The sequence below is a fragment of the Bubalus bubalis genome, chromosome 8, assembly GCF_019923935.1.
Source record: "Bubalus bubalis isolate 160015118507 breed Murrah chromosome 8, NDDB_SH_1, whole genome shotgun sequence".
Lineage (NCBI taxonomy): Eukaryota > Metazoa > Chordata > Mammalia > Artiodactyla > Bovidae > Bubalus > Bubalus bubalis.
This window is the reverse complement of record NC_059164.1, coordinates 15,143,510-15,171,230: the sequence shown is the minus strand read 5'-3', so window position 1 is coordinate 15,171,230 and position 27,721 is coordinate 15,143,510. Positions and strand designations below refer to the sequence as shown.

Below are 27,721 nucleotides of genomic sequence, written 5' to 3'. Positions count from 1 at the left end.
AGAGTATACAAGTTTTCAGTTTTCATATTGTGAAAATTCTGCCCCAAATAGACAATGGGTACAGTGTTCGGACCAGTTTACCCTCCTTCCAACAACAGACAGCAATGCCCTTTTTGCTACATTCTTGCCAGTGTGAAATGTGTAAAAAAATACATCTCATTGGTTCAGTTCTTATTCCCTGATAACTAACTGAACAGTTTTTGACTGCTTAATGGACCTCGGTTTTTCTTTTTTATAAATTCCTGTAGATACTCATTTTTTGGATACTGAGTATTCCTCTCAAAGCTTAAGATATGGCTTGTCTTTTTCACTTTACTTAGAGTGCTTTTCAGTGCATAGAAATTTTTGATTTTGATGTATTTCTATCCCTTTATGGTTTGGGTTTTTGGAATATTATTTTAAAACATGTCTTGACCCTAAAGTCATACTATATTTTAACATATTTTCTTTTGAAAATGTTGATGTTTTACTTTTTAAAATTTATGTCTTTAATACACTTGTAATTTATTTTTGTGGCTAGGGCAAGGTAGGAAATCTAGTTTTCCCTATATGCTAACCAAATATCCTAGCATCAGTTATTAAATTGCCACACTGACTTGTAATACCTCCAGTGTTATGCATCAAGTTTCTATATGTGTGAATATCAGTGCCTGAGTTCTTTATGACACTCCATATGCCTACTAATATCTCTCAGTGCTACTATCTCTCTGTCTGGATTATGATTTATAATGTTTTATCATCCATAGGGAAAATACTGTCATCTTCTTCCCTGGCTATTCTTGGTTCTAACATATACATTTTAGAAATGGCTTGTCAAATTTGACAAAATATTCCATCGGAGTTTTTGAAATTGCACTGAATCTTCAGATTAAACATTGAGTCTTTCAAACCACAGAGTAAAACTCTCTACTTTTTCACAAAAATAGTTTTCATTTTATCCATAAACATCTTCTACTTTTTTAGTTAAAAAGGTACCCTGGGTACATTTTTATGATTGTGAATTGTTTCCTTTTTTTGTACTTTTCAATTAACTATGATGTGTCTATAGGGAAAGTCAGTTCAGTTCAGTTCAGTCGCTCAGCCGTGTCCGACTCTTTGCAACCCCATGAACTGCAGCACGCCAGGCCTCCATGTGTATCACCAATTCCCGGAGTTTACTCAAACTCATGTCCATCGAGTCGGTGATGCCATCCAGCCATCTTGACCTCTGTCGTCCCCTTCTCCTCCTGCCCCCAATCCCTCCCAGCATCAGAGTCTTTTCCAATGAGTCAACTCTTCGCATGAGGTGGCCAAAGTACTGGAGTTTCAGCCTCAGCATCAGTCCTTCCAAAGAACACCCAGGACTGATCTCCTTTAAGATGGACTGGTTGGATCTCCTTGCAGTCCAAGGGACTCGCAAGAGTCTTCTCCAATAACACAGTTCAAAAGCATCAATTCTTTGGTGCCCAGCTTTCTTTATAGTCCAACTCTCACATCCGTACATGACCACTGGAAAAACCATAGCCTTGACTAGACGGACCTTTGTTGGCAATGTAATGTCTCTGCTTTTCAATATGCTATGTAGGTTGGTCATAACTTTCCTTCCAAGGAATAACTGTCTTTTAATTTCATGGCTGCAATCACCATCTTCAGTGATTTTGAAGCCCCCCAAAATAAAGTCTGACACTGTTTCCACTGTTTCCTCATCTATTTCCCATGAAGTGATGGGACCAGATGCTATGATCTTAGTTTTTTTAATGTTGAGCTTTAAGCCAACTTTTTCACTCTCCTCTTTCACTTTCATCAAGAGGCTTTTTAGTTCCTCTTCACTTTCTGCCATAAGGGTGGTGTCATCTGCATATCTGAGGTTATTGATATTTCTCCTGGCAATCTTGATTCCAGCTTGTGCTTCCTCCAGCCCAGCGTTTCTGATAATGTACTCTGCATATAAGTTAAATAAACAGGGTGACAATATACAGCCTTGACGTACTCCTTTTCCTATTTGGAACCAGTCTGTTGTTCCATGTCCAGTTCTAACTGTTGCTTCCTGACCTGCATACAGGTTTCTCAAGAGGCAGGTCAGGTGGTCTGGTATTCCCATCTCTTTCAGAATTTTCACAGTTTATTGTGATCCACACAAAGGCTTTGGCATAGTCAATAAAGCAGAAATAGATGTTTTTCTGGAATTCTCTTGCTTTTCTGATGATCCAGCAGATGTTGGCAATTTGATCTCTGGTTCCTCTGCCTTTTCTAAAACCAGCTTGAACATCTGGAAGTTCACGCTTCACGTATTACTGAAACCTGGCTTGGAGAATTTTGAGCATTACTTTACTAGCATGTGAGATGAATGCAATTGTGCGGTAGTTTGAGCATTCTTTGGCATTGCCTTTCTTTGGGATTGGAATGAAAACTGACCTTTTCCAGTCCTGTGGCCACTGCTGAGTCTTCCAAATTTGCTGGCATATTGAGTGCAGCACTTTCACAGCATCATTTTTCAGGATTTGAAATAGCTCAACTGGAATTTCATCACCTCCACTAGCTTTGTTCATAGTGATGCTTTCTAAGCATCAGATATTTATATTCTTAGCAGCCAAAGATGGAGAAGCTCTATACATTCAGCAAAAATAAGACTGGGAGCTGACTGTGGCTCAGATTATAAACTCCTTATTGCCAAATTCAGACTAAAATTGAAGAAAGTAGGGAAAACCACTAGACCATTCAGGTATGACCTAATCAAATCCCTTATGATTATACAGTGGAAGTGAGAAATAGATTTAAGGGCCTAGATCTGATAGATAAGAGTGCCTAGAGATAAATCCACACACATATGGACACCTTATCTTTGACAAAGGAGGCAAGAATATACAATGGATTAAAGACAATCTCTTTAACAAGTGGTGCTGGGAAATCTGGTCAACCACTTGTAAAAGAATGAAACTAGAACACTTTCTAACACCATACACAAAAATAAACTCAAAATGGATTAAAGATCTAAACGTAAGACCAGAAACTATAAAACTCCTAGAGGAGAACATAGGCAAAACACTCTCTGACATACATCACAGCAGGATCCTCTATAACCCACCTCCAAGAATATTGGAAATAAAAGCAAAAATAAACAAATGGGACCTAATTAACCTTAAAAGCTTCTGCACATCAAAGGAAACTATTAGCAAGGTGAAAAGACAGCCTTCAGAATGAAGCAAATGAAGCAACTGACAAACAACTAATCTCGAGAATATACAAGCAACTCCTACAGCTCAACTCCAGAAAAATAAATGACCCAATCAAAAATGGGCCAAAGAACTAAATAGACATTTCTCCAAAGACATACAGATGGCTAACAAACACATGAAAAGATGCTCAACATCACTCATTATCAGAGAAATGCAAATCAAAACCACTATGAGGTACCATTTCACGCCAGTCAGAATGGCTGCGATCCAAAAGTCTACAAGTAATAAATGCTGGAGAGGGTGTGGAGAAAAGGGAACCCTCTTACACTGTTGGTGGGAATGCAAACTAGTACAGCCACTATGGAGAACAGTGTGGAGATTCCTTAAAAAACTGGAAATAGAACTGCCTTATGATCCAGCAATCCCACTGCTGGGCATACACACTGAGGAAACCAGAAGGGAAAGAGACACGTGTACCCCAGTGTTCATCGCAGCACTGTTTATAATAGCCAGGACATGGAAGCAACCTAGATGTCCATCAGCAGATGAATGGATAAGAAAGCAGTGGTACATATACACAATGGAGTATTACTCAGCCATTAAAAAGAATACATTTGAATCAGTTCTAATGAGGTGGATGAAACTGGAGTCTATTATACAGAGTGAAGTAAGACAGAAAGAAAAACACCAATACAGTATACTAACGCATATATATGGAATTTAGAAAGATGGTAACAATAACCCTGTGTACGAGACAGCAAAAGAGACACTGATGTATAGAACAGTCTTATGGACTCTGTGGGAGAGGGAGAGGGTGGGAAGATTTGGGAGAATGGCATTGAAACATATAAAATATCATGTATGAAACGAGTTGCCAGTCCAGGTTCGATGCACGATACTGGATGCTTGGGGCTGGTGCACTGGGACGACCCAGAGGGATGGTATGGGGAGGGAGGATGGAGGAGGGTTCAGGATGGGGAACACATGTATACCTGTGGCAGATTCATTTTGATATTTGGCAAAACTAATACAATTATGTAAAATTTAAAAATAAAATAAAATTAAAAAAAAAAAGAGTGCCTGATGAACTATGGACGGAGGTTCATGACATTGTACAGGAGACAGGGATCAAGACCATCCCCATGGAAAAGAAAGGCAAAAAAGCAAAATGGCTGTCTGAGGAGGCCTTACAAATAGCTGTGAAAAGAAAAGTGAAAAGCAAAGGAGAAAAGGAAAGATATAAGCATCTGAATGCAGAGTTCCAAAAAATAGCAAGGAGAGATAAGAAAGCCTTCCTCAGTGATCAATGCAAAGAAATAGAGGAAAACAAAAGAATGGGAAAGACTGGAGATCTCTTCAAGACAATTAGAGATACCAAGGGAACATTTCATGCAAAGATGGGTTCAATAAAGGACAGAAATGGTATGGACCTAACAGAAGCAGAAGATATTAAGAAGAGGTGGCAAGCATACACAGAAGAACTGTACAAAAAAGATCTTCATGACCCAGATAATCACGATGGTGTGATCACTGACCTAGAGCCAGACATCCTGGAATGTGAAGTCAAGTGGGCCTTAGAAAGCATCATGTCTATTAACAAGTTTTAATTTTCCTTTGGTTTCTTGAACATATGGAATGCAGTATAATAACTATCCTAATATTATTCATAAATTCTATCCCCTGTGTCGTGTTTCTGCAGCTTTTCTGAATCCTCAATAGCTTTTGATTCACTGCCAAACATTGTGAAGTTTACCTTTTTAGGTGCTAGATATTTTTTGTATTCCTATAAATATTTTTGAGCTTTTTTTCTTAGATGCTTCTACATTACTTGAAAACAGTTTGAACATTCGGATCTTGCTTTTAAGATTTGTTGGGTAGGACAGGAGCGGTATCTAGTCTGGGGCTAATTTTTCCCCACTACTAAGGCAGTATTCTTTTTTTTTTTTCCATCTTCCATACTTTTTATTTGAAGCAAAACAAGTCCAACTCTCAGAGAATTTGAAATAATATTATAATGAATGCATATATACATTCTTCACTTAGATTCACCATTGCTAACATCTTCTCACATCCACTTTATCTGCATATATATGTACACACACAGCATGGATTTTCCCCCCAAAATCCTTTGAATGTAACCTACAGGCATAGTAACATTTTAACCCTAAACACCTTAGAATATACCTATCTATGGAACACCAGGACCTTGCCTTACTGAATATACTAATATTACACCCAAGAGATTTAACATGAATAAGGTAATTGCCTAACATGTGGCCCATATCCAAATTATCCCAAGTGCTCTCCAAATATACTTTTTTAAAAACATAGCTCTTTCAACACCAAGACGCAATTAAAGGTTTCTTATTGTATTTGTTTTTATGCTTCCTTATTGTATTTAATATGCACCCTCCCCTAGTTTATTCATCTGTTTATTTGGTGGTTTATATATTTTTTTAAATTTTATTTTATTTTTAAACTTTACATAATTGTATTAGTTTTGTAAGGCAGTACTCTTTAAAGAACTCATCTATGCCCTCAGCACTGTGAAGTTTTGTCTTGCCGCTGGGAGCAGGCACCGTATCTCTCCTGCCTCAGTTCTCTGATCCTCTCGAGTGGTTGTTTTCATGGCCTGGGGTAATTTCTTCACTCTGTGCTGAACAGTATTCACCTAAACACTCAAGGGGGATGCTCAGTAGATCTTCATAGGTCTCTTCATGTCACGCCTTCCTCTCTGGTAATCTATTTTGTGAATTTTTGATATCTTGGCTTATCCAGACTCTCACCTCTGTCACCTTAAATTAGAGAGACTTCTGGACTTTCCCTGGATTCTCTCTCCCTGAACAATGGCCTGGAAACTTTATCCAGATAGCAAACTTGGGAAACTGTAGCATGAATGTCACTGTTTCATATATTTTATCTGCTTTTTTAGTTGCATCAGGTGGGAAGTTAAATCTAGTTCCTATTCCTCCAAGGCTTCCCTGGTGGCTTAGGTGGTAAAATATACGCCTGCAATGCAGGAGACCTGGGTTCAACCCCTGAGTCAGAAAGATTCCCTGGAGAAGAGAATGGCAACCCACTCCAGTATTCTTGTCTGGAGACTCTATGGACGGAGGAGCCTGGGAGGCTACCATCCATGGGGTCAGAAACACTTGGACATGACTGAGCAACTGACACACACACACACACACACACACACACTCTTCCATTTACATGAGAACCTTAAGTTGGAATCTTTTTCTTAGGTAGACTGGTCTATACTTTAGTTTTCTTTTCTTGTATGGTTTTTTAAATCAAAGTTTTATTAGCCTCATAAAATAAATTGGATAGAGTTCCCTCTTTTTTATGTTTTAGAAACAAGAGAGGGGATATCTGTTCTTCACATGTTTAAAAATTTAGTAAGTTTGACGGGAAAGTCAACTAAGCCTGTGATCCTCGAGGGAGAGGAAGTCTAGACTTGCAATTACTGACTGAATTTATTTAATTGCATTGGTTTATTTAGCTTTTCCATTCCTTCTTATGTCATTTATGTCATTTATATTTTTCTTGAAGATTATCCATGTATTAATGTTTCCAATATATTTGAGATTATCACAAATTTCCTATAATTAAAATTTTTACTATGTATATAGATTCACCTTTCATTCCTAATACTGTTTTTTATGCCTTTTCTTTTACAAATATTTATCATTACAGTTAGACGTTTATTTATTTTCTTAGTATGTTTAAGTTTTTATTACCTTTTAATTTTGTTATTCTTCTTGATTTTTGCCAGCAAGTTTATGATTTTCTCTCATTTTTATTATATCCTACTATTTACTTTCGGAGAAGGAAATGGCCACCCACTTCAGTATTCTTGCCTGAAGAATTCCATGGCAGACGGGCCTGGTAGGCTACAGTCCATGGGGTTGCAAAGAGTCAGGACAGTGTTATACTGTTTGATAGTAGCATGTGTTTTCTCTGAACATTTTAAAGGACTTAAATTATAAATTGACTTCAAAGAGGGTACAATAATTGAATTTCACAGTTGGAAGCAATGTTTGGGTCCCAATTATTTCATCTAATTTTTATACTAGTTTTAGGGGCTGCTGGCACCAATTACCACAAATTTCTTAACATAACAGAAATTTATTTTCTCACGGTTCTAGAGGCTAAAAGTAAAAAATTAAGGTGTCTGCAGGGCCACACTTCCTCCAAAACCTATCAGGGACAATTTTCCTCTGCCTCTTAGCTTCTGGTGGCGGCCAATCCCTGGCATTCCTTGGCTTGTAGCTACATGACTCTAATCTTGGCTCTCCTGTCACATGGGGTTCTCCCTGCATGTCTGTCTTCACATTATATTTTCCTCTTATAAGGACACCAGTCACACTGGATTAGGACCCACAGTAATGACCTCATCTCAACTTTGTTACCAAATAAGGTCCATTCACTGGTGCTAAGGTTTAAGACTTCAACATATCTTTTGGGGGAGAGAGCTGGTCACAGTTCAACTGATAATAAACAACATAATCCAAAACTGAGATCCGGAGATGTTAAGTAACTTGCCCAAGGTCAAGTAGCTTAATGACTGTTAATTACTATTCAGATTTCCCTGCTCCTAGACTTTTCTCAGATATTATAATAAGATGCATCCCACTGCAAGTACCTTAAAGTGAAGTTCTGTGATAAATGTGAGCTTCTGGGAAATAAAAATCTCTCCTCATCCACCAGGGGGAGCCAGGCTCAATAGGGCTCCCAGGACAGCCAGGAGTACCAGGAGAAGATGGAGCTGCAGGGAAGAAGGTAACACTGTTTTCCATATTATTGGAATAAAACTATTAAACCACATATATTTTGGTCCTGCAAGAGCTTAAATGAAACCATTCAAGATGAACTTAGTCTCTTTAAGAAAATAATATCCCACAACTCTAAATTTCCTTTTTCACTTAGTCCAGATAAAAGAGCACCAATTCAAAGCCCAAGTATCTTACGACCTCTGCCTTTTCTCTGGTGTTTTGGCCATGGTGTTCCAGGGACCTACTCCCCTTTGGGATTCTTAGAAAGCACTTTTATTTAAAGTTTGAGAAAAAGGCTTTTTTTCCCTCCCCTCCAAAAAGGAAAAGTCTGTAAATGTATTCAGGAAGTAAGGCCATTATAAAGATTTCCTGAAATATTTTGAGTTGACATTTGAAATACTCATTTTTCAATATAAGTAGAGAAAAACAGCAGATGGTAAGGCTGAAGGTCTTTCTTGTTTTTTCAAAAAACAAACCACCAAATGTGAATGAAGAGCCAAAAGAAAGTGAGCTTATTGCTTTGGCAACTGGCTGGGAAATTGGACTTTTTCGCGATATTTCAGCTGCTCTGAGCTGAACTGAAGTTTGATATTAAATTATTCATGTTGGTAAACTTCCAAATTAAATTTGAGACTAGAGTGAAGGTCTTTTCTGTACTGGAGGATCCAAGCAGAGACAAGGCGGGTGTATTCATATTGGCTATGCAGGATCAACTAAGACACTGGTGTCATTTTCTCTAGGGAGAAGCAGGGCTTCCAGGGGCAAGAGGCCCTGAAGGACCACCTGGGAAAGGACAGCCTGGCCTCAAGGTATGGAATCCACAGTGGTAGGGGAAGGGAAGCAGACTGCTGAGTTCTGGTCTTGATAATAAGAAGCCAACTTAGGAGAAATTTGATGTTATTCTTGCTATGTCAAAGACGTTTACTTCTGGCTTAAAATTATGGACACTAGCTTTTGAGCTTTGCTAGACAGCAAGTATGTATTATTCATCTCCATTTTCCTAACATCTGTCACAAAACCAAGCTTATAGGAAGAGTTCAACACATGTTTTCTTAATAAACAGCCAAGTTGACATTAAAAACACACACACACACAGTAAGGGAAAAGAAGACTTGAGATACATCCTTGAAACATCAAAGTCCATAATTGTTTTTTTCAAATATTTATACAATCTCACAGAGTAGTAAGAAATATAACCTTATGAAGTGGCACTTTCACAACATGGCATAGATTTATTCAACACATTTTAGAAACGCTTGTTGAATAATATCTTTATATGTCAAGAGGAAAACACCCAAATTCATCAATAAGACCTACAACCTCTAAGGTGTCAGATATTACTACAGTTCTTAGGTGCAGTCATCAATGCCCATATAAATATTCTGAAGAATTATATATGAGCAAAGTAAAAATAAAATCCATATACTTACTAGTGTTCTATTTTTAATTCTATTAAAATAGTAATTGATAGCTTAGATGTCTGCGTATTATGAAAAATATTGGCTAAAATTGAGTCATTAGCCTTAAACATGAGAATGTGAAATATAAATGCATTTGTAGCATTTCAAATATTTTAAATGTTTAAAATTTAAAACTGACTAACCAGACTATGAGATCTGGTTTTTTTTTTGCAGGGGGGTGGGGGGCACGGTGGGCAGCAGGGAGTGGAAACATGCACAGAGAGTTCCTTTCTAACATCAGGCAAAAAGTACTTTGAGAGTTGATTGCCTATTAACATTCAGGAGAACTAATGTTTCCCTGAATATACTTCTGGAAAATAGCCCCTTTGAGTTAATAATTGAAGCTGTGGGGATGAAAGACAGCTCTGAGAAAGAGAGCTAAGGTTGGAGTCCTGCATTTTACAGCAGCTGGAGAGAGAGAGCATTCCGTGCAGCATGAAGACAGGCTGAATCCAGAGTACCATGTTAGGGGAGCCAAGGAGGAAGGGCTCCAAGAAGAAAGCAATGGGTGGTGTCAAATACACCAGCAAAGCAAGGAAAATGTGTGCTAACTGGATTTCTGGCGTCGAGGGGATATGGGGCTCGTAGAAGGCTACTGGAGAAGAGTGGTAGGCAGGAATATGTTATATATCAAAGCAGTCAGTGTGCGGTGCGGGCACTGTACTACATTTAGGTGGATCTGGGCTTCCCTGATGGCTCAGATGGTCAAGAATCCACCTGCAATGTGGGAGACCTGGGTTTGATCCCTGGGTGGGGAAGAGCCCCCTGGAGGAGGGCACGGCAACCCACTCCAGGATTCTGGCCTGGAGAATCTGCGTGGACGGAGGAGCCTGGCCATATAGTCCATGAGGTTGCAAAGAGTCAGACATGACGGAGTGACTAAACACACACATACTGCTGTTGGCTTCTGGGATCATTTAGGTCAGTAAGTTAAATATGGTACTGAAGAGGAGAACATAAATAGTTGGGGTAGATTTCGATGCTATTGGCAGATGATAACGACATGATAAGTGATAGAGTTGTCTGCATGCCTGTGGATTCTATAGGTCTCTCTTCTTTTTAGTGGAGTGTCTGTACTGCTGATGACCTCGGTATAGGCCAGTGGTTCTCAGGGCGCAGCCCCTGGAACAGCAGCGTCACCTGGGAATGTGTCAGAAATGCAAATTATTGGGCTCTACTACAAACCTAGTAAATAAGAAACTCTGGATGGGGGGGCCCAGAAATCTCCAGGTGATTCTTATGCATGTTTAGGTTTGAAGACGGTGGTATAGTCACTTATGTCATAAATATTGGACAGCCTCATGGTAAAGAATCTGCCGGCAGTGCAGGAGACCCAAGTTCAATTCCTGGGTCTGGAAGATCCCCTGGAGATGGGAATAGCTACCCACTCCAGTATTCGTGCCTGAAAAATCCCCTGGATAGACGAACCTGGTGGGCTACAGCCCATGGGGTCACAAAGAGTCGGACACAATTGAGTGACTAACACCTTCAGCTACACACCCCAAGAAATTCTTTTGTTGAGCTGGGCACATGCTTAGCTATGGTGCCTTGGAGTTGAGCCCTAGGGCAAGGATAGTTCTGGGATGCTCTGAGGCTTCTGGTTGAAGGTAACAAAGTTCTTTGGCGGGGAGCACTGGTGTACACAACCCTGCTGGGGAACACGAGGCAATTTGTAGCTCTGCACTGGGTTAATGCTCACTCATCTTTCTACCAATTGAATTACTGGCCTCCTTGGGGAGAAAGAATTAAACTCCATGGAGGAAGAACTAGGGCTGATTTTTTAAATGTCTCCTTTTATGTTTCAAAACTGAAATAGCACAGAACCTGAAAAACAGCGTGGAAAAGCATAGGTGGCTTTCTTCTTTGAAACTGTGACTGTCTCAGAACCACTACTTAAATAGACCAAGAGGGCAAAAGACCTGTAAAGTCAAATCAAAGTCTCCAAGGAAAGATACTGAACACAGAGTTTGCTGCTGCTGCTGCTGCTGCTAAGTTGCTTCAGTTGTGTCCGACTCTGTGTGACCCCATAGACGGCAGCCCACTAGGCTCCCCCATCCCTGGGATTCTCCAGGCAAGAACACCGGAGTGGGTTGCCATTTCCTTCTCCAATGCATGAAAGTGAAAAGTGAAAATGAAGTCGCTCAGTCGTGTCTGACTCTTCGCGACCCCATGGACTGCAGCCTACCAGGCTCCTCCATCCATGGGATTTTCCAGGCAAGAGTACTGGAGTGGGGGTGCCATTGTCTTCTCCTAGGAAGTTTTAAATCACACTGAGTAAATGGTGCAGTCTGGACAGTTTTGAAGTCATGTAATCTACACAAGAACATCGACAGACCCTGTGCAACTGAGCTGGGCTTGGGGAACATGACTTTGAAGTTGGTACGCACTGAGAGTCTGGCCATGATGTAGTTGCTATAAGATGGAGGTGGATATATTATAAAACAACTGTATTTTTTATAATTCTTCTTGTCAGGGAGATGAAGGAAAGAAAGGGAGCAAAGGAAATCAAGGACAGAAAGGGTCTCAGGGGCCTGGAGGGCCAAAGGTATGTACCTTAAATTCTTATTTATGCTTTGGGGAGATTGTTCTTGTGTCAGGTTTTAATGGAATCTTAGATCTCCACTGTTTCCTTCTTAAGAAATACAAAACCAAAGCCTCCAAAATGAAAAAGGCTTTAGAAAACATACTATTCCAGACCATTACAAAATGGGATAAAGAGATTGTATAAAACATGTGATCTTCATTGGAATATTGATGCTGCTAGAAGAGAATCTGTGTTGTTAGTTCTTTATTAACAACCAAATGTTCCATAGTTGGGATACATTAAGACCATATGAGATATCAATTCTCTATCACCTTGCTTTGCTGAACAAGAACAAAAAAGTCCCAGGCTGAGAGGCAATGTGGGGAGGATGTACAGTGGGGCTTCAAAAGGGATGAGAGGGGGATTCTCACCCTGCTGCACCCCAGAACTTTTGGAGGTCAGTCACTTTAATCGTGGAAATAATCATGGTAACAGTGTCTATTTCACAGGGTTGTGATGACTTTAAGGAATGACTAAATCACCACTTATCATGGTTCCAGGTACATTGTTAGTGTTCAACACATGGAGTTATTCAGAGAGCAAAAAATCAGCACAATGAAGTGGAAAGTAGGGCATATATGTCCTGATAAACTGCCTGAGACAGGGTGCTGAGGAAAAGTAAGGAAAATGCGAAGCAAGCAAATAGGCACATGTCCTGACTTAGCCGGAGATAATATTGAGGTCATCTGGATGTGTCAGGAAACAAAAATTGCACACCTGAGAGAGTTCAGGGCTCCAGGAAGATGCTAATTGTAGGAAAGAAACAAGGAAAAAGTTCAAGGACCAGAGGATTAAAGATCAACTTTAAAACAAACAGGCCCCCAAAAAGATACACACAGATACAAAGCAAAGCATCCCCTACATGCCAGTGATTCTTAAACTTCCATGTCATCATTATTGCCTGGGAGCTTGTTACAAAGTCATATTTCATGGTGCCATGACAAGAAATCTGGATTTAGTATGTAGGTGGGACCCAAAAATCGGCATTTCCTAAATAACTACCTCCTGCTGCAGGAAGTTCAAGGAGCACACAATGAGAAAAGCCATTATATAGGAAATACAATTTATATAGGAAATATATTGTATTAACAACAGTGATTACTCTTCATGTCTTAGTTATACTGACTCAACATGAATATTTTCTTGCATTTTGAAATAAGGCTTTTCCTGATAAAGAATTGCCATATTGTAAAACATACTCACACTTTATAATAAGGGTCTTTAAAAAAATTTGTATACTTTCTATGTATACAATTTTATATTTAAAAGTAATTGGCTTCTTTAGACATATAGATGACTAGCAGGCACTTGAAAAGATGCTCAACATTACTAATTATTAGAGATATGCAAATCAAAACTATACTGAGGTACCACATCACACCAGTCAGAATGGTCATCATTAAAAAGTCTACAAATAACAAATGCTGGAGAGGGTGAAGAAAAGGGGACCCTCCTACACTCTCAGTGGGAATGGAAGTTGCTGCAGTCACCACGGAGAACGGGGTGGAATTTCCTCAGAAAACTAAAAAGAGAACAACCATATGATCCAGCAATCCCATTTCTGGGCATATACCTGAACAAAACTATGATTCAAAAAGATGCACGCACCCCTATGTTCATAGCACCACTATTCACAATAGACCAAACACGGAAATAACCTAAATGTCCATCAACAGACTGATGGAAGAAGAAGAAGATGTGGTATAAATATACGATGGAATCCTGCTCAGCCATAAAAAACAATGAAATAATGCCATCTGCAGCAACATGGGTGGATCTAGAGATTATCATACTAAGTGAAGTAAGTCAGAAAGATAAATGCCATATATCCCTTATGTGCTAAATCTAAAATATGGCACAAATGAACCTGTCTATAAAGCAGAAACAGACTCACAGACATAGAGGACAGGCATGGCTGTTAAGGGGGAGGGGGTGGTGAGGGACAGATTGAGAGTTTGGGGTTAGCAGACGAAAACTATTACATAAAGAATGGATAAACAACAAGGTCCTACTTTATAGTTCAGAGGACTATTAATATATTCAATATCCTGTGATAAACCACAATGGAAAAGAATATAAGTAAAGAACATCTATATGGGTATAAGTGAGTCACTTTGCTGTACAGCAGAGATTGGCACAACATTGTAAATCAAGTATACTTCAATAAAAATTAAAAAAATTTAAAAGTAATTGGCTTCTTTTTATTAAAAAAAGTAGAATAAATTAATTCTAGATGCATAATTTCACTTAACCTGGTTTTAGTGAAAATTTTAACAGGTTAATGTTTTATCCCTTTGCTACGGGACTAAATAGGGAGGTTATCTGTTGCCAGAATCCTGGCCATGTCCTGTGCAACTGACATATAGGTTTGGATTAAGGACTGGCACATACATGCCTTGACATCATCTGGCCCCAGCAGGCCAGTGTGTTCAGCCCATTGGTCATACGGGTAACCAGAACAGCAGGAGGCCTCAGCTGTGAAGATGGACCGGGCCCAGGGCAGGAGTCATTACCAGTGAGTCCGCGCGATGGAGTCCTTCCTGGAGGAGCACGATTACATAGTTCATTCTCTAAGACATGCTAAGTTGCTCAGTCATGTCCGACTCTCTGAGACCCTATGGACTGTAGCCTGCCAGGCCCCTCTGTCCATGGGATTCTCCAGGCATGAATAGTGGAGTGGGTTGCCACGCCCTCCTCCAGAGGATCTGCCCAACCCAGGGATCAAATCCATGTCTCTTATGTCTTCTGCATTGGCAGGTGAGTTCTTTACCACTAGCACCACCTAGGCAGAGAAGGCAGTGGCACCCCACTCCAGTACTCTTGCCTGGAAAATCCCATGGACGGAGGAGCCTGGTAGGCTGCAGTCCATGGGGTTGCTAAGAGTCGGACATGACTGAGCAACTTCACTTTCACTTTTCACTTTCATGCATTGGAGAAGGAAATGGCAACCCACTCCAGTGTTCTTGCCTGGAGAATCCCAGGGATGGGGGAGCCTGGTGGGCTGCCATCTATGGGGTCGCACAGAGTCGGACACGACTGAAGTGACTTAGCAGCAGCAGCAGCACCACCTAGGAAGCCCTCTCTAAAGGCAAGAGGAGGGAAATTTTTTGGTAAAAGTACAGGGAGCAAATATTTTAGGCTTTTTGGTTCAAGAAGCAAATTGAGGATATTATGGAGGCACCTATATAGCAATCATTTAAAAACGTGAAAGCCATTTTTAGTCCTGGGGGTACAAAAACAGGCAACAGGCAGGATCTGGCACCTACTCTAGATCAGCAGTTTCTAAACTGCTTGATTACAAACCCTTACTAATAGAAAAAAAATTGGACCATGATGCAATCTATGTTTGCTTATTGGGTTTTCAATTCTAATTTTTATTCATAAACTATTATATGAACATACATTATGAGATTTACATAAATGATTGAAATTTTAAAAGATGAGATAAAAGTACAGAGTGTAGTCCTGATAAATTTTTCTAATATCCCAAATGTGTTATTTTGAACACCTCATGGGGTGTGTGACCCTCTTTTAAAGATAATTGCTTTACCAGAGATTATCATACTAAGAAAAGCCAGAAAGAGAAAGACAAATACCATATGATATCACTTACATGTAGAATCTAAAATATGACACAAATGAACCTATCTAAAGACAGAAACAGACTCACAGACATAAACAGACTTGTGGTTGCCAACAGGGAGTGGGCTAGAGGAGGAGTGCTCTGGGAGTCGGGGATTAGCCGATGCAAACTGTGATATTTAGAATGGATAAACAACAAGGTCCTACCATAAAGTGAAAGTCAAAGTCGCTCAGTCATCTCTAACTCTTTGAGACCCTATGGACTGTAGCCTGCCAGGCTCCTCTGTCCATGGAATTCTCCAGGCCAGAATACTGGAGTGGGTAGCCGTTCCCTTCTCAAGGGGATCTGCCCAACCCAGGGACTGAACCCAGGTCTCCCACATTGCAGGCGGATTCTTAACCATCTGAGCCACCAAAGCACAGGGAACGATATTCAATATCCTATAATAAACCATAATGGAAAAGAACACGAACATTTATATGTGGTATACATGAATCATATAGACATGTTATACACGGTTCAGCTATACATGAATCACTTCTCTGTATAGTAAAAATTAATACCACATTAAAACACACCTCAATAAAATAAGTTAAAAAGACAGACAATTGCTTTGCATAGTGTTTCAAAGTACAGTAGTAGCACCTATATCAGAATCACCAGAGGTGCCTTACAAAAATTCATATTATTTTTTTTTAACCATAAACTAACTACTTCTAAAAAGGGACATGAGACACCATACAATGGAAGACTGATATACTGTGGAGCATAAAATAACAAAGGAAAAAGTTGTAAACTAGAAAAAACATTATTTGCCTATCACATGTACCTTAAAACTTACACTAAAAGTATTTGCTATAACTGAATAACTATTTCCCTCTGAGCTTCCTGGCATACAAACACAAAAATGAATCACCACGCATTGCATGATTTTTGTTACCTAATAAAAGGATGCACAAGAGAGAGAAATTTCCTATTACTAAGGAATTAATTGAATTTATTTATTATAGGGAGTGAAATCTTAATTATTAATAACTTTAGTAGTGGCTTAACAAAGATGCTCAAATATTTTCACGTGGTTTGTGAAACAGGTCACAATACTTTAAAATCCTGGAAATATATTTCTATATTTTTCTTAATATAATTCCATATATCGTTTCCTTGTTTGAAATGTAATGAGTATTTTGTTCTGTTTTTAGGGTGATCCAGGAATTATGGGCCCTGTTGGGATGCCTGGAATATCAATTCCTGGACCACCTGGACCAAAAGTATGCATTCTTGGAAATATTTTTTTCTTTTACTTGGATTTTTTGGAAGTTGGAGTGGGGAAAAGATTCATAAAATCAGTGAAAGAATTTTAGTTTTGGAAAAACCCAAAGATATTATATAGCTCAACCCTGCCATTTCATGGTTAAGCAGATGGAGGGCCAGCAGCAAATTTAAGACTAGAAACCAGGTTTTCTGCTCCTGGTCTTGACCTTATCACTCTACTTTGAACTACTTTCCTTAAGTGCTAGCCTTAATGCATGAAGGAATTTATTGCATTTGTTCAGAATAATCTGCTAATCAGAAAGTCTGGCAGAAAAGAAATCCACTCAGATGTAAGAGCATTCCCAGACATTTTCACAGTCTAAATATTTGTGTCTAGAGAGCCACCTATTATTTCAGCTATTCTCCAAAAAGCTTAGTAGTCTTTACTGACAGTTTTTATTTGCTTAAGATTTGAAACTCTTCTCAAATATATTAGAAGGATGTACTCTCTCAGAATCTGATTCTAAGAGATTAAGCTCTTTATAATTGGTCAATGGCTTTTTATGCCCTGAGCCATGATGGTTTCTCATAAAATCTAAAATCTGAAACTGAAAATTATTTGACATGTGCAGGGAGACAGAGGTGGACCTGGGATGCCTGGATTTAAAGGAGAACCTGGAATTGCTATTCGAGGACCAAAGGTATCCTTTATTCATGTTCTTTTATTGAAATAAAAAATGAAAGTAGATTTAATGCATCATAAGTTATGATTGAGATTGTTCTACTTAGAGTCTTTACACTGATGAACTGAGATATAATATATTATTCCCCTTTTAAAAAATCAAGCCAGCAGATCATTTATTTTTCATAAATGTGGAGGATGATAGCTTCTCTGGTAAAATGTTTGCTGACTAAACAGCTGATTGAAAATGCTCTTTTTCTTTCTGTAATGCCTATAATATGATATTATATGGCCGCTGGCCTCCTTCATTTACATATTAATGGCCAATGCATCTCTTCTGCAAAACACTGTCCAAAGAGTTCATGTTTAGAAACTTTATTGAATTAGATTTCCCTGCTTGTTGTCCATCTTTCAGTTATTTTAAATGAAAATGCAAATAATGATGGGAGAAGACAGTTTTAAGTAATCATCACTATTTTTCCCATGGCAACAAAGTACCATTTCCCTCCTCACATAAAACCTAGCCTTACACAGAGAAATGCTACTTTCCAAATGTCAACAAGCACATCCCTGTTTATGAGGACAGGCTTGGGGTCTCCATAATCAGCGCTCATTAAATTAGTAGCATGTTGTTATGTAGCTTTGAAGCTGGCTTTAGTTTATCAAATTGTCTGTTCTCAATGCAAGGGTTCAAGTACTGACACCAGTGACTTTCAAACTTCAAAAAAGAAAACTTAGAACCGTCTTTGCATATAATTCAAAGCCTATTATATACTAACATAAGTTGTAGTGATTCCTCTTAAAGCAAGAGGTAGGATCCTGACCTCCACTGTTCTTAATCATTTTGAGAGTTGTCCTTGCTAGAGTGCTATCTTCTGGCTTACTGGGGACAGAAGACGTTTCTGGGATATTTTCAAGCTAAAACAGAGAATGTTCTGGGAAAATCATAACAAGATGGTCACCCTACTGCCCAGACTCTGAGGCACGTAGGAACCCAAGCTATGTAAAAGACTCTACAGAAACCCAAGTTATATATGACTCAAGGAGAAAATGCCAAACTTCTGAACGCTTAAACTACAGGCATGGCCTCAGTAAAGAACATTTGGGTGAAAATTTTCATGCTGTTTGATAACTTCCTGAATCTATGCATCCCTAGGTCCATGATGCAAGGTTATTTCTCTCTACTCACACTGTTCTTTACAAGAGAAGCAACATCTAAATGTATGCTGCTGCTGCTGCTAAGTTGCTTCAGTCATGTCCGACTCTGTGCGACCCCATAGACGGCAGCCCACGAGGCTCCCCCATCCCTGGGATTCTCCAGGCAAGAACACTGGAGTGGGTTGCCATTTCCTTCTCCAATGCATGAAAGTGAAAAGTGAAAGTGAAGTCGCTCAGTCGTGTCCTACTCTTAGCGACCCCATGCACTGCAGCCCACCAGGCCCCTCCATCCATGGGATTTTCCAGGCAAGAATACTGGAGTGGGGCGCCATTGCCTTCTCCATCTAAATGTATAGTTGATGTTTATAAGCTCTGTTTTCTACTGATCATCATTGGTGATGGTCTTTAGAGTTATTTGCCTTTTCACTCCAGTCATTTTTCTAATCCCTTGGTCTCTAATGATTACTTGTCTGCCATTTTCCCCTAATGGATTGTTTTTAAGTTCATGGAGGGTTAGCTGATAAAAATTTTGGCACATTAATTCAGTTTTATGTATTTCTTAAGGGACCACCCAGATTTTTTTTTTAAAGCTCATTTTGAAACACCTGATTAAGATTTCTACCCTAATTTCTGTTGAATGAGAGAGACACTTCAAAGAGAATCACTCTGCAAAACATTTTCTTGAATCCAGTGCAGAAAAGCCAAGTGGCAAAATTCCATCCATGAAACTATCAAGAGGCATCCAAAATAAAAATCTGAGCAAGAACACTGCCCTTTCCCTACCCCCTGTTAGCATAAGAAGTAACAAGTTAACTGAAATTTCTGCAGGAGACAGGACACAGATCTCTAGGAAAAAAATGTTCCTAAACCATGGATGTTTCAATGGCTTTCCCTGCAGTGTGGGGGCCAGAGGATAAACAGTAACAGCTGCTGATAATTTGTTACAGGCTTGGAATCTAGGAATGAAAACGGAAAGTGAATTTTGATTCCAATTTCTTTTTAAATTTCAACTTAACCAGGGGAAGTTACTGCTTTGTTTTGCGGCTGGCCTGCTCCTTGTGTAAGCACGCAGAGAAATGGGCATCTTATTTGGGGACTTGTCCCCATAGGAAATGCTTAGCACTTCAACCTTGCACATAATTGGAATAGTATAATAAACTGCTTCTCAGATATGACCAGTTCCTTAGTGGGGAAGCCACCAGAATTCAGTGCTCCAGAATAATTCGTTTTTTGCTTTGTCATACATCTTTAAGAGATCATCTTGGATTTCTGTTGATGTGCATTAAGTACATAGTGCATTCTAAATAGTGCATAAATAGTGCATTTTTTTAAGCGGCCACATGTTTTCTGAAGACCATTCTTAAGATGGTTAACCATACGAGGCCACAGTCTCTTTGTCTTAATAGGAAATGACAGCTGTTGTATTCATGATTTTCAAAATCAATTTAACTTTCTTTTGGCATAAAAAAATTTTTCCCCAGTTATTTATTTATAGGAGTAAAATCAGAAACTGTTTTTGGGAATTAGATTTGGGGCAACACTTTGGCTTGGAATAACACAGCTTGATTTCAGCATTTGCTTACATATAAGACAAATATTAAGAATCTGACTACTTTTTCCAATCTTGGAAAACACATGTCTATTATTAGAGTTTCTTTAATGATGTGGCAAACATAAATATTTTATTTTTATTTTTTAAAATTATTTTTAAAAATTTGTTTTTTCTTTTTTTTTATTTTTTAACTTTACAATATTGTATTGGTTTTGCAATATATCAAAATGAATCCACCACAGGTATACATGTGTTCCCCATCCTGAACCCTCCTCCCTCCCCATACCATCCCTCTGGGTCATCCAGTACACCAGCCCCAAGCATCCAGTATCGTGCATCGAACCTGGACTGGCGACTCGTTTCATATATGATATTATACATGTTTCAATGCCATTCTCCCAAATCATCCCACCCTCTCCCTCTCCCACAGAGTCCAAAAGACTGTTCTATACATCAGTGTCTCTTTTGCTGTCTCGTATACAGGGTTATTGTTACCATCTTTCTAAATTCCATATATATGTGTTAGTATACTGTATTGGTGTTTTTCTTTCTGGCTTACTTCACTCTGTATAATAGGTTCCAGTTTCATCCACCTCATTAGAACTGATTCAAATGTATTCTTTTTAATGGCTGAGTAATACTCCATTGTGTATATGTACCACAGCTTTCTTTTCCATTCATCGGAGGCTTTTACTTTACAATATTGTAGTGGTTTTTGCCATACATTGACGTGAATCAGCCCTGAGTGTACATGTATTCCCCATCCCGAACCCCCCTCCCACCTCCCTCCCCATCCTATCCCTCAGGGTCATCCCAGTGCACCAGCCCTGAGCACCCTGTCTCATGCGTCGAACCTGGACTGGTGATCTGTTTCACATATGATAATAGACAAAACATAAATATTTTAAATCATGAACAGCTCTTTATCAAAAGAATTGATGTGTATTGACAAAGGCCACTGTAAGAGTTATCACAGCAACAAAATGGGATGTGGGATGTAAAGAAATGTTTTAAATATAAGTGCAATAGGTTTACGATGCATAAATCTTATTTGGTAAGAGTCTTCTTCATTTTTCTTTCTTTCCATTTTATTCTGGCCAGAAATTTCTCTGAGTTTCATTGATACAGAGAACTCTTGTTTGAAGGGCAATAATCCTCCTTCCTTAGCCTCTATATAAGAGGCCAGTATTACTCCTAAGTCTCTGATGCCCAAAGTCATCATGGTAAAGCAATATTGATCACTTTTTCCTAGGTCTCAGGATATGAACCACTAACTGTGTCCTATTCTTTTATAAAGTGTGTTTTAAAAATTAATCTGTTTTTAATTTTTATTTGAGCTTTTATTCCTCACTTAATTTGGGCCTCACTGAGGAAGATAATAGATGTAACATAATAATAGGTAACATACACTACCTTATTGTATACTTAAAATTTTGTTCATATTCTTCTCTACTCTTCTCACATGGTGCTGACTAAATTTTCTCATTTTATACTTCCCCTTATTTTATGATGCACTAAATTTTTGTAATTTTTAAAATTAAAATATCAGCAACTAGCTCTTTTCTAACCCCCATGAAGTGTTTCCAATGGAGGACTTTGTAGTGGTTCATATATATTCCTTACACTTATTCCACTCATCATTTGCTTCCCATAACAGAAATGGGAAAGACTTACAAGGAGATAAGAAGTTGCCATATTTCCTTCTAAAAATTCTCAGACCATTCCTCTGCCCTTATCAAATCTGCCTTTGGTGTGCTGAGTTGGTACTGAGCTTAAGTTTTGCCAGCTGTTTCATAGTTTAGGCTCATGATATCTCCTGTGTTGGAATTCACGCAGGGTGCCCAAGGCCCGCAGGGACCAGTGGGCGCTCCAGGACTCAAAGGTGACGGCTATCCTGGTGTGCCCGTAAGTGTGGACGCTGCTGTTATCTCCTCCCTCCCTCCCTCTCTTTCTCCTGTCTCCTTCCTTTCCTTCCTCTCGTACCTCCCTCCTTTTCTTCTTTTCCCCTCCCTCCCTTCCCTTCTTTTCCTTTCTCTTTTCTCCTCCCTCCCTGCCTTCTCCCTTCCTAAGCCTTGCACACAGCAAGGTTGCTCCCTCTCTTCCTGATTATGTCATCTCAGGGCCCTCGAGGAATCCCAGGACCTCCTGGATCAAGGGGATTACCTGGAGTTGGAGACACTGGAGCAAAGGTAGGCGACAGTAGCCTTTAAAAATGTACCTGTAGTTAAGAGGTTTGGTAAAAGTGAACATCTTTACCAGATCTGAGAGAAGAGAAGCATCTAAAGAACTGATCAAGTTATTCATCCTCATCTATGGACTCTCCAGAGCCTTGCACTCACTTGAACATGCAGATTAACCCTATGGTTTTTGTCTTCTGTTTCCTTGCTAGCAACCCTTGCATTTGCTTGCTGCTTTGTCTTCCGGTCGCAAGAATAGACTCTGGTTCAGGCCCCTGCCCTCTCTGGTCACGCTCCTGCCTAGGTGCCCTCATAGCATCCCATGGCACTAACCACCGTCCACGCACTGATGGCCTCCAAATGTCTATCTTTCTGCCTCGAAGCCCTGGTCTCACACACCTGGTTTCTTACCAGACGTCTCCTCTTAGATCTCTTACAGACATCTCTAACCTAATATCCCAGATAAAGCCTTTGATTTTCACTCCATCAGCCTGGAAGTGGTGCAACCCACACTCCTTGCTAATGCCACAATATCTAAATCATTCTTGGTCCTCCTTTCCCTCTCTTCCCTCCACATCTAGTCCTATGGCAAATCTGTCAGTTCTACCTTCAAAATTATATCTCGCCTCTGGCTACTTGTCTCCTGCTGTATCTCCCAAGGAGAGCACCACTATCTCTCCCCTGGGCTGTGAAAACAACTTCTCCATTGGCCTTCTCTCCTCTACCTCTGCCCTTCTATTACATGGCAGGCAAGTTGATCTTTTAAAGCCAGAGCTCAGATCACACCCCTTTCCTTCTGAAGAAAACTCTCTGGTGGCTTCTCTTTGTACAGAGAGCAAGCTGCACCCACTTTCCATGTTCTCTGGGACCCTTTGTAACCTGGGCTGCAGCTCCTGTGCTTTGCTCCCTTGCTGCCTGGCCTCCTTCAGCTCACTCCTGCTTCGAGACCTTAACTTTGGCTGGCTGGTTCATTCTTAAGGTCTCAAATCTGACCTCCTTCTCCACCTATACAAAAGGCAATTCTCTCCTCTCCCTCCCTCCCCTGCCACAATCATATCCCCTGGTGTATTTCCTCCAAGGCATGCATCATTTCTGAAATCAACTTCCTTATTTCCTACTCTGCATATTTCACAAGAGTATCAATTTTCCTGAAGGCCAGCTCTTTGTTGTACTAAATTCTTGATTCCAGAACTAGGCTTGCCACCCAAAAGGAACTCTTTAATGTGTTGAATGAATGAAAAATGAGTGAATGATCAATATTATCCCACAGAGAGAAATTCTCCTTAGAAATAGATCTACACATTTAGTTTTTCAGATGCTGCCAGGTCATTAAAGAAAGAGGTTATAAGTGCCTAAGGTCAACTTTTGGCCTTGAGTTTTTGGTCTCTGCCGTGGCACCTGTGAGTGCCGCCACCTCGATGCTGCTTCTGTACTGTGGGGCGAGTACTCTTGCATCCTCTCCCTTGTAGAATGAGACTGAAGACTCAAGGCATTCAATTCATCCCTAAAGGAGATCTTGAGTCCTGCCCGTCTCTGTCTCTCAGGGTAACTAGGAAAGTCAGGGAGATGTATCTGAAAGCGCTGAGTAGGCTGTGCAGGGAAGAGACATCCTAGGTGCTTTTGCCAAGGTTCTGACTCAGCACTAAATCTGATCCTTATTTGAATTGGGGCACTAAAATATTCTTTTTTCTTTAAGACAAAGTGCCTGTGAAAATTTAAAAATACAGGAACTTTAATATGTAAACCTCGTTATTTTCTGCTAAGTGAAACATTGGTAAAAACTTTTGTTTTTACACTGAATATTCCTTTAGTTAGGGAACTAGGAGCTTATTCCTATTTAAAATATGGTATGTGTGAAATAAAATGTGTTAAATATACTGGACTGTTTGTATTCCAATGGAAACACATAACCATTTACATTTCCATAGAGTAGATTATTATAAATATTTTATATAAGTATACATTGTGTTATATTGAATTATGCTATTGAGGATGAGATGGCTGGATGGCATCACTGACTCGATGGACGTGAGTCTCAGTCAACTCCGGGAGTTGGTGTTGGACAGGGAGGCCTGGCGTGCTGCGATTCATGGGGTCACAAAGAGTCAGACACGACTGAGCGACTGATCTGATCTGATCTGATTACTACTTTACATTTAGCAGTACTAATAAAGGTGGACACTTAAGCACAGATAGCACTTAAAAATTTTTATTCTTGTGAATGTTCCACCATATCAGATTATTTAACATATAGACTAAAACATTTACTAAATGGTTTCATTGATCATTTCTCTCTCAAAGTCCCTTGTGTTTTTTCATATACATTTTAAGGGGGAAAAAAAAGGTGTTCTTTCAAAAGTTTATCCTGCCTATTTTTGGTTGTTATTAATAACATGTTGCCAAAAGATGTGTCTCAGGTGAAACTCATATTCATTTATGTGGGTGCATGCTCAGTCATGTCCAACTCTGTGCGAACCCAAGGACTGTAGCCTGCCAGGCTCCTCTGTCCATGGGATTCTCCAAGCAAGAATACTGGAATGGGTTGCCATTTCCTTCTCCAGGGGATCTTCCCACCTCAGGAACTGAACCCAGGTCTCCTGCATCTTCTACATTGCAGGCGAATGCTCTACCGCTGAGCCACCAGGGAAGCCCCAAACTCATATTGTGTCTATTAATTCACACAGGAAGCTGAATGGAGGCGGTATCCTCCAGCTCACTTCTACCGAGGGGAGGAGGGAATGTTGGTTAGGACCTGTCTCTTTCCGCACCTCCCTCCCAGCTGCGTTTTCCTTCTTTCTGTCTCCCCTTCTTGTGGACGTTGGGGAGGTGTGTTATCCTGTCCGCCTGTAGCCCTGGAAGGAAATATCAGAAGTGCATGCCCTTCTTAGAATCTAAGAACTTGGATCATGAATTTCAAAATCAAGGACAAAGGCAAACAGCAGCTTCTAATAACTTCCAAAATCACCTCTCTTCTTTTATAGACGCCTTAGAGTCTTTATGTGTCTTTTTTATTTCCTAAAGAAAACTTTTGGCTACCCACACAGCCCAACAGAAGCTGGTAAAGAAAAGGACATTTTTGGAAAAGTCTAATTCCACTTAATTTTGTCCATTTGGTTTAGTAAGGTGGAGTTGAGACTCTCAAAACACCTAAGGTTTGCAATGGTAGCAAAAGCATAGGACTCAAATGTCTGCAAAATTCCTCTCCTTCTATTTTATCTTAAAATGGCAGAGAAATTGTGTGTGGAAATATGTGGGTTTGTGTGCATGGACGCACATGTGTGTCTAATTGTATAGACATATATATTGGATATGTTTTTTACTTAAATTCTGTGTTGTCACCTTAAAATATTGGCCTTAGGGCATTAACTTACAAAAGAAATGTGTTTTGAAATGAGGAAGCCATTAAGGTTGACGATTAATTTATGGTGGGCTTTGCGATATTTAGTTAAGGTCACATGTGTTTAGCATATGACACAGACATTAGAATCAAAGCGCCTATGTTTCAAAACATATGAAAAGCAGTCCCTGACATCTTGCAGTCTTGTGGTGCTCTGTGGCTTTTTTCCAAGTGAAGGAATTTCATCTGACATCAGTGGTTATAGTACTTCTCCGTACACTTCCCTTGAAGGTACTCCAAATGTTCACAAGGGCTTCTGAGAGATTTCTAAAATTCTTATGAAAACTACAAGTTTCCAAGGAGATAGTAGATATGGTTTTAAAATCCACTTTGGAACATGCCATAAAGAGGAACTGACAATTGGATTTTGCCCAGTAGGAAGCGCTCATCCAGTGCCCTGGTCCTTAGACCCAAGCTGTCAGCTCACCCGTAGGGAGGGCAAGCGCAAAGATCCTGCGTTACATTGCCTGCATTTCTTGACTGGGCCCCAAGAGACTAGGCTTCCCTGGTGGCTCAGAGGTAAAGAATCTGCCTGCCAATGCAAGAGATGTGGGTTCAAACTCTGGGTCAGGAAGACCCCCTGGAGAAGGGAATGGCAACCCACTCCAGTATTCTTGCCTGGAAAATCCCATGGATGGGCTACAGTCAATGGGGTCATAAAGAGTTGGACATGACTAAGCATGCACGCAGGGCTTCCCTTATAGCTCAGCTAGTAAAGAATCCGCCTGCAATACAGGAGACCCTGGTTTGATTCTTGGGTCGGGAAGATCCACTGGAGAAGGGATAGGCTACCCATTCCAGTATACCTGGGCTTTCCTGGTGGCTCAACTGGTAAAGAATCCACTTGCAATGTGGGAGACCTGGGTTCGATCCCTGGTTTGGGAAGATCCCCTGGAGAAGGGAAGGGCTACCCACTCCAGTATTCTGGCCTGGAGAATTCCATCTCATGGGGTCACAAAGAGTCAGACATGACTGAGCGACTTTTCACTCACTCCTCAAGCATGCACACCAGAGACAAAGAGGACCCTTTGTGATTTGGGGACTATCAGTCTATAAACTGTATTACCTTTTGAGAACCCCAGATAATTCTTTGCTTTTGTATGTTTCATCCTAGTAGGCTGGTGAATCACCAAGGGCTGAGGCTGAGGTCTTGGATGTCAGTCTCTGAGGGTGGGAGTTTGTTCTTGGCCTTCTGGAAGAGAACTATGAAGAGTGGCTCTCCTGGGCTCAGAAGGGCAGGGGCATCCCACCAGGCACCTCTCTCAGCTCTCTTAGCTCCCATCACTGTGCCAGTTCATCACAGAGAAAGCCAAGGCCTTCCCCAAAGCTTCAGGGGCAGTGGAACTGAGGCCAGTTCTTGCAAAGAGAACCTTTAACCTGGTTTGGGGGGTTCTTAAGGGACCTTTTAACCATTAAGTGGTTGGAATCAAGTCTGGGCAGAAAAAACTTGTTGGGTGGTTGTTGTTATATGTTATAATTGTATACTACCTAAATATTATGTGCGACCTAAATATTTCCAGACTATCATGGAATTTTTAAGAACTCTCTTATTTTATAGATAAGGAAATCAAGAGCCAAAGAGGTTGAATGACTTGCCCCTTTACAGTCTGAACAGTGTTGATACTATTCTGTTTGAGTGTCAGAGGGAGACTATAAATACAGATGAATGAATGGAAAACCAGGTGAATTAATAAGTCAGAGCCGGTGGAATGACTTGTCCTGATCTACAGATGCTCAATCTTCCATACTGTCCATTTTCTGACCACCTCGGCACTGTTTAGGGGACAGTTAGGTGGTCTCTCTTTCCATTCTAGCTTTTCCGTTGTCAAAACATAAATCATGCAAACATTCAGCAGAAGCATAAGCCCAAACCCCAAAGAGTTCAACGTTTTCCAGAGCTTTAAATGTTTGAATATTGTAAACACATGCTTTATTTGACAAAAGTGA

At 40.0% G+C, this 27,721-nt stretch overlaps 1 protein-coding gene across 2 annotated transcripts in view; it reads left to right on the top strand.

Annotated features, from left to right (window-relative positions):
• COL28A1 (collagen type XXVIII alpha 1 chain) overlaps positions 1 to 27,721 on the top strand; it is a 180,625-nt gene that overhangs the window by 71,598 nt on the left and 81,306 nt on the right. For both annotated transcript variants that reach the window (XM_006074585.4, XM_044946475.2), the window contains 7 exons: positions 7,866 to 7,937; positions 8,671 to 8,739; positions 11,864 to 11,935; positions 16,757 to 16,825; positions 17,441 to 17,509; positions 22,037 to 22,105; positions 22,321 to 22,389. In XM_006074585.4, coding sequence (XP_006074647.1) covers positions 7,866 to 7,937; positions 8,671 to 8,739; positions 11,864 to 11,935; positions 16,757 to 16,825; positions 17,441 to 17,509; positions 22,037 to 22,105; positions 22,321 to 22,389 — 489 coding nt within the window. The remainder of the gene's footprint in view (positions 1 to 7,865; positions 7,938 to 8,670; positions 8,740 to 11,863; positions 11,936 to 16,756; positions 16,826 to 17,440; positions 17,510 to 22,036; positions 22,106 to 22,320; positions 22,390 to 27,721) is intronic.